Source organism: Haemorhous mexicanus, chromosome Z (genome assembly GCF_027477595.1).
Source record: "Haemorhous mexicanus isolate bHaeMex1 chromosome Z, bHaeMex1.pri, whole genome shotgun sequence".
NCBI lineage: Eukaryota > Metazoa > Chordata > Aves > Passeriformes > Fringillidae > Haemorhous > Haemorhous mexicanus.
The window spans coordinates 89,241,703-89,255,564 of NC_082381.1; the positions used below are offsets into that span (position 1 = coordinate 89,241,703).

Here is a 13,862-nt window from a genome sequence, read left to right on the forward strand (position 1 = left end):
TGTGATGATCTTTAAGGTCTTTTCCTAGAATCATGCAATCAGAAGATGGTTTGAGTGGGAAGGGAACCTAAACAACCATTCAGCTCCACCCCCTGCCATGGGCAGGGACACCTTCCACTGTCCCAGGCTGCTCCAAGCCCCATCCAACCTGGCCTTGGACACTGCCAGGGATCCAGGGACAGCCCCAGCTGCTCTGGGCACCCTGGGCCAGGGCCTGCCCACCCTCCCAGCCAGCAATTCCTCATTCCCAATATCCCATCTGTCCCTGCCCTCTGGCCCTGGGAAGCCATTCCCTGGCTGCTGTCCCTCCATGCCTTGTGCCCAGTGCCTGTGCAGCTCTCCTGGAGCCCCTGGAGGCCCTGGCAGGGGCTCTGAGGTGTCCCTGGAGCCTTCTCTTGTGCAGGTGAGCAGCCCCAGCTGTGCCAGGCTGGCTCCAGAGCAGAGGGGCTCCAGCCCTGGCAGCATCTCCGTGCCCTCCTCTGCACTGGCTCCAGCAGCTCCAGGTCCTTGTGCTGTTGGAGCCAGGGCTGGGCCAGCTCTGCAGGTGGGGTCTCACCTGAGCCCAGGGGCACAGGGGCAGAATCCCCCCTGCCCTGCTGCCCACACTGGGGGATCAGCTCAGGGCAGGGGGTTCAGGCTGGGGCAGGCCCAGCTCTCACCCACAGCACCTCCGGGTCCTTCTCCCAGGGCTGCCCCCTCTGCTCACCCCCAGCCGGGGTTGGTCAGGGGTTGATCCCTGTCCCGGTGCCGCCCCAGCGCTCGCTCTCTCCGACACGGCGGGTCCCAGGGCCCGGCCGCCCCGCGCTCCCCTCAGCCGCAGGGCGGGCTCTGCTCACGGCCCCGCCCCGCCCGACGCCGCCCGGGAGGTAAGGCCGGGACCGGGCCGGGACCCAACCGGGCTGGAACCGGGGCCGGGCCAGGGGCCGGGGTGGGTCGGGAGCGGGGCCGGGCCCCCACAGCCCATCCCGGTGTCCCCGTGTCCCCGCCGGGCCCCGGGCCGGAAGCGCGGGTGGAGCCGGGGCCGGCTGAGGGGAGCTCGGCGCGGGCGGGCCGAAAGGGAGAGCTCGGAGCCCGGCCCGGGCCTCAAGGGAGAGCTCGGAGCCCCGGCCCGGGCCTCAAGGGAGAGCTCGGAGCCCCTGCCAGGGCCTCCAGGGGCTCCAGGAGAGCTGCACAGGCACTGGGCACAAGGCATGGAGGGACAGCAGCCAGGGAATGGCTTCCCAGGGCCAGAGGGCAGGCACAGATGGGATATTGGGAATGAGGAATTGCTGCCTGGGAGGGTGGGCAGGCCCTGGCCCAGGGTGCCCAGAGCAGCTGGGGCTGCCCCTGGATCCCTGGCAGTGCCCATGGCCAGGCTGGATGGGGCTTGGAGCAGCCTGGGATGGTGGGAGATGTCCCTGCCCATGGCAGGGGGTTGTAGTACAAGTATTTTCAAGGTTCCTTCCAACCCAAACCATTCAGCTCTTGCATAATCCCATGATTTTACACAGAGGAAAATGAAAATGCAAATATCTGCATTTGCAAAGTGTTTATTTCTGCATTTGGTTTGAGATGGATGTGAATCATGGCTCCCCCCGAGCCCCCAGGGTCAGGTTGCACCTTGGCGTGCTTGGAAGGACCCTGCAAGCCCACCTGGGAAGAAAGTGCTTTCTTCTGGAATTCCAGAATCCTGGAATGCTTTGTGTTAGAGGGTCCTCAAAGCCCACCCAGTGCCACCCCAGCCTGTCATGGGCAGGGACACCTCCCTCTGTCCCAGGCTGCTCCAAGCCCCATCCAGCCTGGCCTTGGGCACTGCCAGGGATCCAGGGACAGCCACAGCTGCTCTGGGCACCCTGGGCCAGGGCCTGCCCACCCTCCCAGGGAACAAAAACTGGGATGTTGTGGGAACTTCTCTAAAAACAACTGATCTTGAGAAATTATTTTGAAAGATATCTGAAGATGTTAAGGCACCTGAAATTTTAAACCCTTCTGAAAAGAAGGCAGGGGCAAATTGTGGGATGACTGGGGCTGGAGGAAGCGCAGTCTGTGAGGTGGGAGAGCAGTGTGCTGTCCATGCTGACCAGCCAGGCTGTCAGGCAGCACCACCACAGACACATCAGCACCTGGCACAGGTGTGGGGGTGAGACAGCTTTCCCTGGCCTCTGCCCTCGGGGCACCCCTGCCTCTCGTGGGGGGGCTCTGGGGAAGTGACCCTTCCCCCTCTGCATCTCCGGGCTGCCCGCTCCTGAAATCCGGGAATGGTGCTCAAATGTCAGCAGAGACTGCTCGGTGAAACTCATCCTGAAAAGCTCCTAGAGGGAAGGCTCTCGCAGGAAAACTCAACATTTAAACAGAGCTCAGAGGAAATAAATTATTTATTTGTTTGTTGGGTGGGGTTAGAGCTTAGAGCTGTTCCAACTGGATGGGGCTGTTTTCCCTGGGAATCCACATGGGTCTTGTGCTTGGGCTGTGTGTTTGCAGTCTTCCAGGACATAAGAAGGAAATCTCTTCTTTTAAATAATGTGTTGTCTGAAAGTCATATCCTGCTCTAGGCAGGTTTTACTTTTATGTTTTAAGGGAAAGGGAATTTTATCCTCACACTGAACTGTCGAGGATGCCTTCACTTCAAACAAAAATGTTCGTTGGTTTCCCTGCACAAATACATCAAATCACAGAATACCCTGAGCTGGAAGGGACCCCCAGGGATCCCCATTCCAGCTCCTGCCCTGCACAGACCCCCAGCAATCCCACCCTGGGCATCCCTGGCAGTGCTGTCCAAAGGCTCCTGGAGCTCTGGCAGCCTCGGGGCCGTGCCCATCCCTGGGGAGCCTGGGCAGTGCCAGCACCCTCTGGGGAGCAGCCTTTCCCTGATATCCCACCTAAACCTCCCTGGCACAGCTCCAGCCCTGCCCTGGGTTCTGTCCCTGTCACAGAGCCTGGCACCTGTGGTCTGTGTTCCAGCAGGCACCTGGTGTGTGTTCTGTGTTCCAGCAGGCACCTGCTCCGTGGTCTGTGTTCTGTGTTCCAGCAGGCACCTGCTCCGTGTTCTGTGTTCCAGCAGGCACCTGCTCCGTGTTCCAGCCGGCAGCTGCTCCTGTTCCAGGTGCCGCCTCCCGGGATGTCCCTGGAGATCACCTTCCTGGGCACGGGCTCTGCCTTCCCGTGCCCGTCCCGCGGGGCCTCGGCGCTGGTGCTGCGCAGGGGAGGGCAGTGCTGGCTCTTCGACTGCGGCGAGGGCACGCAGACCCAGCTCATGAAGAGCCACCTGCGAGCAGGTCCGTGCCGTTCGGGTGAGGCCAGGGACAGCTTCGGTGTCGGCAGGCGGGGCAGGGCAGGGCAGGGCAGGGAGCGCCGGCGGGGCTGCCTTGGGCGGGCTGCCCAACCTGCTCCGCAGCCGTCTCTGACCGCCCCTCGGCGCAGAGCTGCCTCCCGCGCACCGTCGGGATTAATTCATCGGGCTCGGCAGTGTCAAAGCGGCCCGCAGAGCAGCTCGAAACAGGAGCGGTTTGTTTGTTGTTTGTCTGGAGGCAGCTCTCGACAAACCTGCGGTGGTGGGCCTTCCTCTGGGTAAATGGCTCTTTTCAAGCGAGGCTCTGTGTACTGGGGGTAACTTTCACCTTTTGGCAAATAAATCGGGAATAAAGCTCACCTCACTGTCACAGCCACTGTGCTTCCACAGTCCTCAGTGGCCAGAGCTGACTTCTCTCCCCCAAAGAATGAAGATGAATTGTCAGTTACAAACAGAAATACAAGCTCCTGCTCCTCCAAAACCTCTCAGGGAATTTAATGTCAGGTAGATGGAGTAATTTCTATGAAATTGTTTACTGAAATCATCTTAGAACAGAAGAAGGAGATTCTGTCGTTCCTGTGGCTCCATCCCAGCAGGTGCTGGAGGAAATGCCTGGCTGTGTGGAAATGGGAGTTCAGCAGGGGCAGAGGCAGCCTGGTTAAAGGTCACGTGTCTGCAACAAGAGAGTTCTGGGCTCTTCTGACCCAGCCAGGGCAGGACCCAGCTGGGGCCAGACAGCCCAGGCACCCAAGAAAGCCCAGACATTTACAGAGCAATTTTTTCTCTTTCTTTAAACAAACCACTCAGCAGCGGTGTGGTTCTTGCCTCTTAAAAAACTGAAGTCAAAACAGCGTGCTGGTTTGGTTTTGGTTATTTTTGATTTTGTTCGTTCCGTGGGCTGGAAGGAGCCACACGAATTCCTCGTTGTGCTCCTCGTTAGTCTGCAGTTTTTCTGTAAGGTTGAAGCTCAAATGCTTCCCAGCACTCCTTGCATTTCCCATGGCAGATGTCACCAGCCAGGCCCATCCCATACTTGTGGAATGCTTGGCCCAGAAGGAGCCAAACCTTGCATCTCTGCAGCCTCTTCTTGGCCTGTCAGGCCAAAACCTTCCTTGTGGGGAAGGGATGGGGAAAGAAATTCCTTTTGGGTTGGGATTTGTCTGTTAAGCTCTGGTTTTAATTTCCCTCCCCGCTCGTTTCAAACATCTTGCCAAGCAGCCATCATTTCTGAGTTGTAACATTGTTTATTTTCCTGTCTTTTCCTGGCTTTGTCTTTTCCTGTTCTATTCAACAGCCAAAATTACCAAGATTTTCATCACTCACCTTCACGGCGACCACATTTTCGGACTTCCTGGGCTGCTGTGCACGCTCAGCCTCCAGAGGAGCCCTGATGCCAGCGTGGTCCCCGTTGATATTTACGGGCCCCTGGGGCTGCGGAGCTTCCTCTGGAGGAGCCTGGAGCTGTCCCACTGCCAGTCCCTCCTCCCCTACTCCGTCCACGAGCTGGTCCCCACGCGGGACCAGTGCCCCCCAGAAGAATTCAGGGACTTTTCTGGCTTGGACCGAGGCGAGGGGCTCGCCCGGGCGCCTCCAGGGCGAGTTCTGCAGCTGGATGCAGGAACAGACTCCTACTTGCTGCTGGAGGACGAGGAGCTGTCTGTGCGCGCGTTCCGCCTCTTCCACCGCGTGCCCTCCTTCGGCTTCGCGCTGGAAGAGAAGCCCCGGCCCGGGAAGCTCAAAGTGCAGAAACTGGAGGAGCTTGGTAGCTACTTTGACTTATTTTTCCTCTTTTTACTTCCTTTATGACCACCTTCCTGTGTGTTCTAGCAAACCCGAGCCGCTGTCTCTCTCCGTAGCCTGTTTTAACTCAGTTTTCTGTTTTCTGTCGAAGGCATTTTGGCAGCTGAGCTCCAAGCTGCACTCTGAACCGGTGTGTGACACTGGTGCCAGGGAATGTCACAGACCACTTTCATGCTGGCAGCAGCTGACAAGTTCAGGTGCCAAAGTTTAAACAGCTCAGCGTGGCTTTCAGGAAAACATATGGCCAGTGTATTTGCATGATTTTCTTGACTTTAATAGGAGCAATTTAATTGGGGGTTTTTGATATAGTTTCCCTGAGCAGTTTCCCTGTGGCTGCCCCATCCCTGGAAGTGTCCAAGCCCAGGCTGGAGCACCCTGGGACGGGGGAAGGTGTCCCTGCCCATAGCAGGATTAACTTTGAGGTGCCTTCCAACCCAAGCTGTTCTAGGATTCCATGATTTTCTTCAAACACACTTCCTGCTAAGGTTACAAGCTCTTAATTTGCACGAAAAATCTGAAACACCAATCGATTTGTACACAGAGGTTGTGTTTTTTGTGGTGAGCCAGCTGTACGTCCGGCACACCTCAAGTGGTGTTTTTTCAAGCTAACACTGCTCTAACAACGTGACTGGAGCAGCGCTTAGGGGCTGTTTTGCCTTTCCCTGCCAGGAGTCCCGCCGGGCCCCTTGTACGGGGAGCTGAAGAGCGGCCGCGCCGTCGTCCTGAGCAGCGGCGTGACGGTGCAGCCCGCGGACGTGCTGGGCCCGCCCGTGCCTGGCAGGAAGGTCTGCGTCCTGGGCGACTGCTCGGGGCCCGTGGGGGCTGCCGCCCAGCGCCTCTGCTGCGAGGCTGACCTGCTGGTGCACGAGGCCACGCTGGAGGACAGCCAGCAGGACAAGGCGCGCGAGCGCGGGCACAGCACCCCCGGGGTGGCCGCGCGCTTCGCCCGGGGCTGCCGCGCCAGGAGGCTGGTGCTGACCCACTTCAGCCAGCGGTACCGGCCCGAGCACCTCGGCAGCCTCCTGAGGGAGGCCCAGGCCGTCCTGGGGGGCCAGGAGGTGATGCTGGCCGAGGACTTCATGACCATCGAGATCCCAATGAAAAACTGAAAAACGAGGACTTTGTGACCGTAGAGGTGCGATGAAACAGTGAAAAACAAGGCTTCATCATGAGATCCCAGTGAGAAACTGAAAAACAAGGGCTTCATCATGAGATCCCAGTGAGAAACTGAAAAACAAGGCTTTATCATGAGATCCCAGTGAGAAACTGAAAAGCAAGGCTTCATCATGAGATCCCAGTGAAATACTGAAAAACAAGGGCTTCATCATGAGATCCCAGTGAAATACTGAAAAACAAGGGCTTCATCATGAGATCCTAGTGAGAAACTGAAAAACAAGGGCTTCATCATGAGATCCCAGTGAGAAACTGAAAAACAAGGGCTTCATCATGAGATCCCAGTGAGAAACTGAAAAACGAGGGCTTCATCATGAGATTCCAGTGAAATACTGAAAAACAAGGCTTCATCATGAGATCCCAATGAGAAACTGAAAAGCAAGGCTTCATCATGAGATCCCAGTGAGAAACTGAAAAACAAGGGCTTCAGCATGAGATCCCAGTGAGAAACTGAAAAACAAGGGCTTCAGCATGAGATCCCAGTGAGAAACTGAAAAACAAGGGCTTCATCATGAGATCCCAGTGAGAAACTGGAAAACGAGGGCTTCATCATGAGATTCCAGTGAAATACTGAAAAACAAGGGCTTCATCATGAGATCCCAGTGAGAAACTGGAAAACAAGGGCTTCATCATGAGATCCCAGTGAGAAACTGAAAAACAAGGGCTTCATCATGAGATCCCAGTGAGAAACTGAAAAGCAAGGGCTTCATCATGAGATCCCAGTGAGAAACTGAAAAACAAGGGCTTCATCATGAGATCCCAGTGAGAAACTGGAAAACAAGGGCTTCATCATGAGATCCCAGTGAAATACTGAAAAGCAAGGCTTCATCATGAGATCCCAGTGAGAAACTGAAAAACAAGGGCTTCATCATGAGATCCCAGTGAAATACTGAAAAACAAGGGCTTCATCATGAGATCCCAGTGAGAAACTGAAAAACAAGGGCTTCATCATGAGATTCCAGTGAAATACTGAAAAACAAGGGCTTCATCATGAGATCCCAGTGAGAAACTAAAAAACAAGGCTTCATCATGAGATCCCAGTGAAATACTGAAAAACAAGGGCTTCATCATGAGATCCCAGTGAGAAACTGAAAAACAAGGGCTTCATCATGAGATTCCAGTGAAATACTGAAAAACAAGGGCTTCATCATGAGATCCCAGTGAGAAACTGAAAAACAAGGGCTCCATCATGAGATCCCACTGAAATACTGAAAAACAAGGGCTTCATCATGAGATCCCAGTGAGAAACTGAAAAACAAGGGCTCCATCATGAGATCCCACTGAAATACTGAAAAACAAGGGCTTCATCATGAGATCCCAGTGAGAAACTGAAAAACAAGGGCTTCATCATGAGATCCCAGTGAGAAACTGAAAAACGAGGGCTTCATCATGAGATTCCAGTGAAATACTGAAAAACAAGGCTTCATCATGAGATCCCAATGAGAAACTGAAAAGCAAGGCTTCATCATGAGATCCCAGTGAGAAACTGAAAAACAAGGGCTTCAGCATGAGATCCCAGTGAGAAACTGAAAAACAAGGGCTTCAGCATGAGATCCCAGTGAGAAACTGAAAAACAAGGGCTTCATCATGAGATCCCAGTGAGAAACTGGAAAACGAGGGCTTCATCATGAGATTCCAGTGAAATACTGAAAAACAAGGGCTTCATCATGAGATCCCAGTGAGAAACTGGAAAACAAGGGCTTCATCATGAGATCCCAGTGAGAAACTGAAAAACAAGGGCTTCATCATGAGATCCCAGTGAGAAACTGAAAAGCAAGGGCTTCATCATGAGATCCCAGTGAGAAACTGAAAAACAAGGGCTTCATCATGAGATCCCAGTGAGAAACTGGAAAACAAGGGCTTCATCATGAGATCCCAGTGAAATACTGAAAAGCAAGGCTTCATCATGAGATCCCAGTGAGAAACTGAAAAACAAGGGCTTCATCATGAGATCCCAGTGAAATACTGAAAAACAAGGGCTTCATCATGAGATCCCAGTGAGAAACTGAAAAACAAGGGCTTCATCATGAGATTCCAGTGAAATACTGAAAAACAAGGGCTTCATCATGAGATCCCAGTGAGAAACTAAAAAACAAGGCTTCATCATGAGATCCCAGTGAAATACTGAAAAACAAGGGCTTCATCATGAGATCCCAGTGAGAAACTGAAAAACAAGGGCTTCATCATGAGATCCCAGTGAGAAACTGAAAAACAAGGGCTTCATCATGAGATCCCAGTGAGAAACTGAAAAACGAGGATTTTCTGACCACAGAGATCCCAATGAAACTGTGAGAACTGAGGACTTCAGCATGAGATCCCCATGAAGCAGTGAAGAACAAGGACTTCATGACCACAGAGGTCTCAATGAAAAACTCATAACTCAGAACTTCATGACAATATCCCAATGAAAAAGTGGAAACAAAGGACATTCTGAAAATAGATATCGCGATTAAAAAGTGAAAATTCAGGATTTGTGACCATAGAAACCCCAATGGAAAAGTGAAAAACAAGGATTTTGTGAGCACAGAGATCCTGGTGAAACAGTGAGAACTCAGGGCTTTGTGAGCACAGAGATCCCGGTTACACAGTGAGAACTCAGGACTTTGTGAGCACAGAGATCCCGGTTACACAGTGAGAACTCAGGGCTTTGTGAGCACAGAGATCCCAGTTACACAGTGAGAACTCAGGGCTTTGTGAGCACAGAGATCCCGGTGAAACAGTGAGAACTCAGGACTTTGTGAGCACAGAGATCCCAGTTACACAGTGAGAACTCAGGACTTTGTGAGCACAGAGATCCCGGTTACACAGTGAGAACTCAGGGCTTTGTGAGCACAGAGATCCCGGTGAAACAGTGAGAACTCAGGACTTTGTGAGCACAGAGATCCCAGTTACACAGTGAGAACTCAGGACTTTGTGAGCACAGAGATCCCGGTTACACAGTGAGAACTCAGGGCTTTGTGAGCACAGAGATCCCAGTTACACAGTGAGAACTCAGGGCTTTGTGAGCACAGAGATCCCGGTGAAACAGTGACAACTCAGGACTTTGTGAGCACAGAGATCCCAGTTACACAGTGAGAACTCAGGGCTTTGTGAGCCCAGAGATCCGGGTTACACAGTGAGAACTCAGGGCTTTGTGAGCCCAGAGATCCGGGTTACACAGTGAGAACTCAGGGCTTTGTGAGCACAGAGATCCCGGTTACACAGTGAGAACTCAGGGCTTTGTGAGCACAGAGATCCCGGTTACACAGTGAGAACTCAGGGCTTTGTGAGCACAGAGATCCTGGTTACACAGTGAGAACTCAGGACTTTGTGAGCACAGAGATCCCGGTTACACAGTGAGAACTCAGGACTTTGTGAGCACAGAGATCCCGGTTACACAGTGAGAACTCAGGACTTTGTAAGCACAGAGATCCCAGTTACACAGTGAGAACTCAGGGCTTTGTGAGCACAGAGATCCCGGTTACACAGTGAGAACTCAGGACTTTGTGAGCACAGAGATCCCGGTGAAACAGTGAGAACTCAGGGCTTTGTGAGCACAGAGATCCCAGTTACACCGTGAGAACTCAGGAATTTGTGAGCACAGAGATCCCGGTTACACAGTGAGAACTCAGGGCTTTGTGAGCACAGAGATCCCGGTGAAACAGTCAGAACTCAGGGCTTTGTGAGCACAGAGATCCCGGTTACACAGTGAGAACTCAGGGCTTTGTGAGCACAGAGATCCGGGTTACACAGTGAGAACTCAGGGCTTTGTGAGCACAGAGATCCCGGTTACACAGTGAGAACTCAGGGCTTTGTGAGCACAGAGATCCTGGTTACACAGTGAGAACTCAGGACTTTGTGAGCACAGAGATCCCGGTTACACAGTGAGAACTCAGGACTTTGTGAGCACAGAGATCCCGGTTACACAGTGAGAACTCAGGACTTTGTGAGCACAGAGATCCCGGTGAAACAGTGAGAACTCAGGGCTTTGTGAGCACAGAGATCCCAGTTACACCGTGAGAACTCAGGAATTTGTGAGCACAGAGATCCCGGTTACACAGTGAGAACTCAGGGCTTTGTGAGCACAGAGATCCCGGTGAAACAGTCAGAACTCAGGGCTTTGTGAGCACAGAGATCCCGGTTACACAGTGAGAACTCAGGGCTTTGTGAGCACAGAGATCCCGGTTACACAGTCAGAACTCAGGGCTTTGTGAGCACAGAGATCCCAGTTACACAGTCAGAACTCAGGGCTTTGTGAGCACAGAGATCCCGGTTACACAGTGAGAACTCAGGGCTTTGTGAGCACAGAGATCCCAGTTACACAGTGAGAACTCAGGGCTTTGTGAGCACAGAGATCCTGGTGAAACAGTGAGAACTCAGGGCTTTGTGAGCACAGAGATCCCGGTTACACAGTGAGAACTCAGGGCTTTGTGAGCACAGAGATCCCGGTTACACAGTGAGAACTCAGGGCTTTGTGAGCACAGAGATCCCGGTGAAACAGTGAGAACTCAGGGCTTGGTGAGCACAGAGATCCCGGTTACACAGTGAGAACTCAGGGCTTTGTGAGCACAGAGATCCCGGTGAAACAGTGAAAACTCAGGGCTTTGTGAGCACAGAGCCCGGTGAAACAGTGAGAACTCAGGGCTTTGTGAGCACAGAGCCCTGTGTGACAGTGAGAACTCAGGGCTTTGTGAGCCCAGTGAAAGCTGAGGATTTCATGCCCAGCCCCCAGTGAGCAGTGGGAAGGATGGTGTGGCAGGCTGAGCTGTGTGTGGGCACGGGGAGCAGGGGGTGGCCCAGCACTGGGAGCTAACAGCGGGGCCTTTGGCAGCCAGATCAGCTCTGTGCAGCTGCAGCCCGGAGGGAGCTGTGCTGTGTCTGTGATCCAGAGGAATCCCCAAGGCATGGGCACCGAGCCTCCCCAGAGCACAGGCAGCTCCAGCCTCGGGGCTCGCCGTGGGCCGCGGTGGATTGCTGGGCACTGCCTCCACTGCCTCCCCTCTGGAGGGCTTTGTGCTCGGCACTTCAGGTGTGTGGCCCCCAAGCCCCTGGGGACAGCAGCTCTGCCAGCCCCACACACAGCCCTCCGTGCCGATTTCTGCCTGCGGGGACGCTGAAATTGACAGAGCTCGGAGGACGCCGCCGAGTGGGTGTGACTGCGGGCGTTCCTGGCCTCGGGTGCAGGAGCTCTTCTCCTCCCACAGCTGCAGATGAAGTTTCTCATAGTTCCACAGAGTTTAGGCTTCCTGTCAGGAGTGGATTTACAGGTCGAGCCATTCAGAGCTCTGGAGCATCAGCACTGCTGATGTTTCACACCCGGGAATGTTTGGGAAGCGTGCTCTGGAAGGCCCTAGGCAGGTGGCAGGTACTCTTGATTAAGCTGTCCCTCCAGATGCGTTTTGAAGGGTGAATTATCCTGACAGAGGCACATTTGTGTCTGCAGAAATGCCCCTGAGGGGGAATGCCACCTGCGCCTGCTCAGCCTGTGTCTGCAGGGACTTTATTCCTCCCTTGAGCGACACGCAGAGCCTGCTTTATCTCCTGTCCCCCCACCTCAAACTAGAAGCTGGGCTTTCCCAAACTTTAGCTGAATCTGCTGATCTGAAGCCATGAGGAATTTTGAATTGAGATGAGACTTTTGAATTGTTTTTGATCGTGCGGTTTATTTTTTTAATCTTTTTCATAAGTAAGAAAGGTGAGTTCAGCTCACATCTTCATAGCATGGCTCAGAAGGTCACAAGACTTCTAGTTACAAAACCTTTTAAAGATTTATTAGCTAATAAAACACTGTCAACAAGAACTCAATCTTTAAATATTTTATCTTATAGATTCATGCTACAGTGTAAGTTTTTTTAGTTAATTAAAACACACAAACTTACAGCACTGTATTTTAAATTTCTTTGTTGCTTTTATAACTACTTTTTTTCCTATATCTTAAGTTTTAAAACTCTAAAGTGTCCTTTACTTAGCTTAACGTGTGTCTGCTTTAAGTCCGCATTCTTGCTTGTAACGCTTAAGTTTAGAAACCTTTTCCAAAATCTCAAATCAAATCCTGTGTTTAATTCTAAGCTTTAACTTACCCAAAAATTCTAAACATGTCTGAACTTTATTTTAAAAATTCCAAACTTCAACAAACCCAGAATCCTAAAAATTTCTTACAATTCAAATTCCAACACAAAGCAGAACCAGAGCTCTTGAGGAGCCTGCCCTGAGTTTCCCCTGGCAGCTGGGACACCTGGCAGCTGGAAACCCCCAAAGCCAGATGTGAGTGCAGGGCCAGAGCTGGGCTGGAATGGGCACAGCAGGGACAGGAGGAGCAGGGTGACATTCCCTGGGGTGGGAGTGCAGGGCCAGAGCTGGGCTGGAATGGGCACAGCAGGGACAGGAGCAGGGTGACATTCCCTGGGGTGGGAGTGCAGTGCCAGAGCTGGGCTGGAATGGGCACAGCAGGGACAGGAGGAGGGTGACATTCCTGGGGGTGGGAGTGCAGGGCCAGGGCTGGGCTGGAATGGGCACAGCAGGGACAGGAGGAGGTGACATTCCCGGGGTCTGGGAGTGCAGGGCCAGAGCTGGGCTGGAATGGGCACAGCAGGGACAGGAGGAGGTGACATTCCCTGGGGTGGGAGTGCAGGGCCAGAGCTGGGCTGGAATGGGCACAGCAGGGACAGGAGCAGGGTGACATTCCCTGGGGTGTGAGTGCAGGGCCAGAGCTGGGCTGGAATGGGCACAGCAGGGACAGGAGGAGCAGGGTGACATTCCTGGGGGTGGGAGTGCAGGGCCAGAGCTGGGCTGGAATGGGCACAGCAGGGACAGGAGCAGGGTGACATTCCTGGGGGTGTGAGTGCAGGGCCAGAGCTGGGCTGGAATGGGCACAGCAGGGACAGGAGGAGCAGGGTGACATTCCCTGGGGTGGGAGTGCAGGGCCAGAGCTGGGCTGGAATGGGCACAGCAGGGACAGGAGCAGGGTGACATTCCCTGGGGTGGGAGTGCAGTGCCAGAGCTGGGCTGGAATGGGCACAGCAGGGACAGGAGCAGGGTGACATTCCTGGGTCTGGGAGTGCAGTGCCAGAGCTGGGCTGGAATGGGCACAGCAGGGACAGGAGCAGGGTGACATTCCCTGGGCTGGGAGTGCAGGGCCAGAGCTGGGCTGGAATGGGCACAGCAGGGACAGGAGCAGGGTGACATTCCCTGGGGGTGGGAGTGCAGGGCCAGAGCTGGGCTGGAATGGGCACAGCAGGGACAGGAGCAGGGTGACATTCCCTGGGGGTGGGAGTGCAGGGCCAGAGCTGGGCTGGAATGGGCACAGCAGGGACAGGAGCAGGGTGACATTCCTGGGGGTGGGAGTGCAGGGCCAGAGCTGGGCTGGAATGGGCACAGCAGGGACAGGAGCAGGGTGACATTCCTGGGGGTGGGAGTGCAGGGCCAGAGCTGGGCTGGAATGGGCACAGCAGGGACAGGAGCAGGGTGACATTCCTGGGGGTGGGAGTGCAGGGCCAGAGCTGGGCTGGAATGGGCACAGCAGGGACAGGAGCAGGGTGACATTCCCTGGGGTGGGAGTGCAGGGCCAGTGCCAGAGCTGGGCTGGAATGGGCACAGCAGGGACAGGAGGAGGGTGACATTCCCTGGGGTGGGAGTGCAGGGC

The 13,862-nt window shown here is 54.1% G+C and overlaps 1 protein-coding gene across 4 annotated transcripts; it reads left to right on the forward strand.

The window, feature by feature from the left end:
- The first annotated feature begins 774 nt into the window (after window positions 1-774).
- Window positions 775-6,759, forward strand: ELAC1 (elaC ribonuclease Z 1). Of its 4 annotated transcripts, none has more exons than XM_059837072.1 (4): window positions 775-866; window positions 3,008-3,254; window positions 4,563-5,030; window positions 5,738-6,759. In XM_059837072.1, the coding sequence occupies exons 2-4, from the start codon at window positions 3,098-3,100 to the stop codon at window positions 6,175-6,177; spliced, it is 1,065 nt and encodes a 354-aa protein (XP_059693055.1). In that variant the 5' UTR covers window positions 775-866; window positions 3,008-3,097; the 3' UTR covers window positions 6,178-6,759. The 4 variants fall into 4 exon arrangements, with proteins under 4 accessions (XP_059693055.1, XP_059693056.1, XP_059693057.1 ...); XM_059837073.1 differs by having other exon boundaries at window positions 826-866; window positions 3,038-3,254; XM_059837074.1 differs by having other exon boundaries at window positions 851-866; window positions 3,041-3,254.
- Window positions 6,760-13,862: the final 7,103 nt, after the last annotated feature.

Excerpts from the sequence above, each read along its gene's own strand:
- ELAC1 (XM_059837071.1), top strand. The coding sequence starts at position 2,594 with ATGCCTTCACTTCAAACAAAAATGTTCGTTGGTTTCCCTGCACAAATA. Across the intron at positions 3,255-4,562 it reads GAAGAGCCACCTGCGAGCAG|CCAAAATTACCAAGATTTTC; the intron begins GTCCGTGCCGTT and ends TCTATTCAACAG. Across the intron at positions 5,031-5,737 it reads GCAGAAACTGGAGGAGCTTG|GAGTCCCGCCGGGCCCCTTG; the intron begins GTAGCTACTTTG and ends TTTCCCTGCCAG.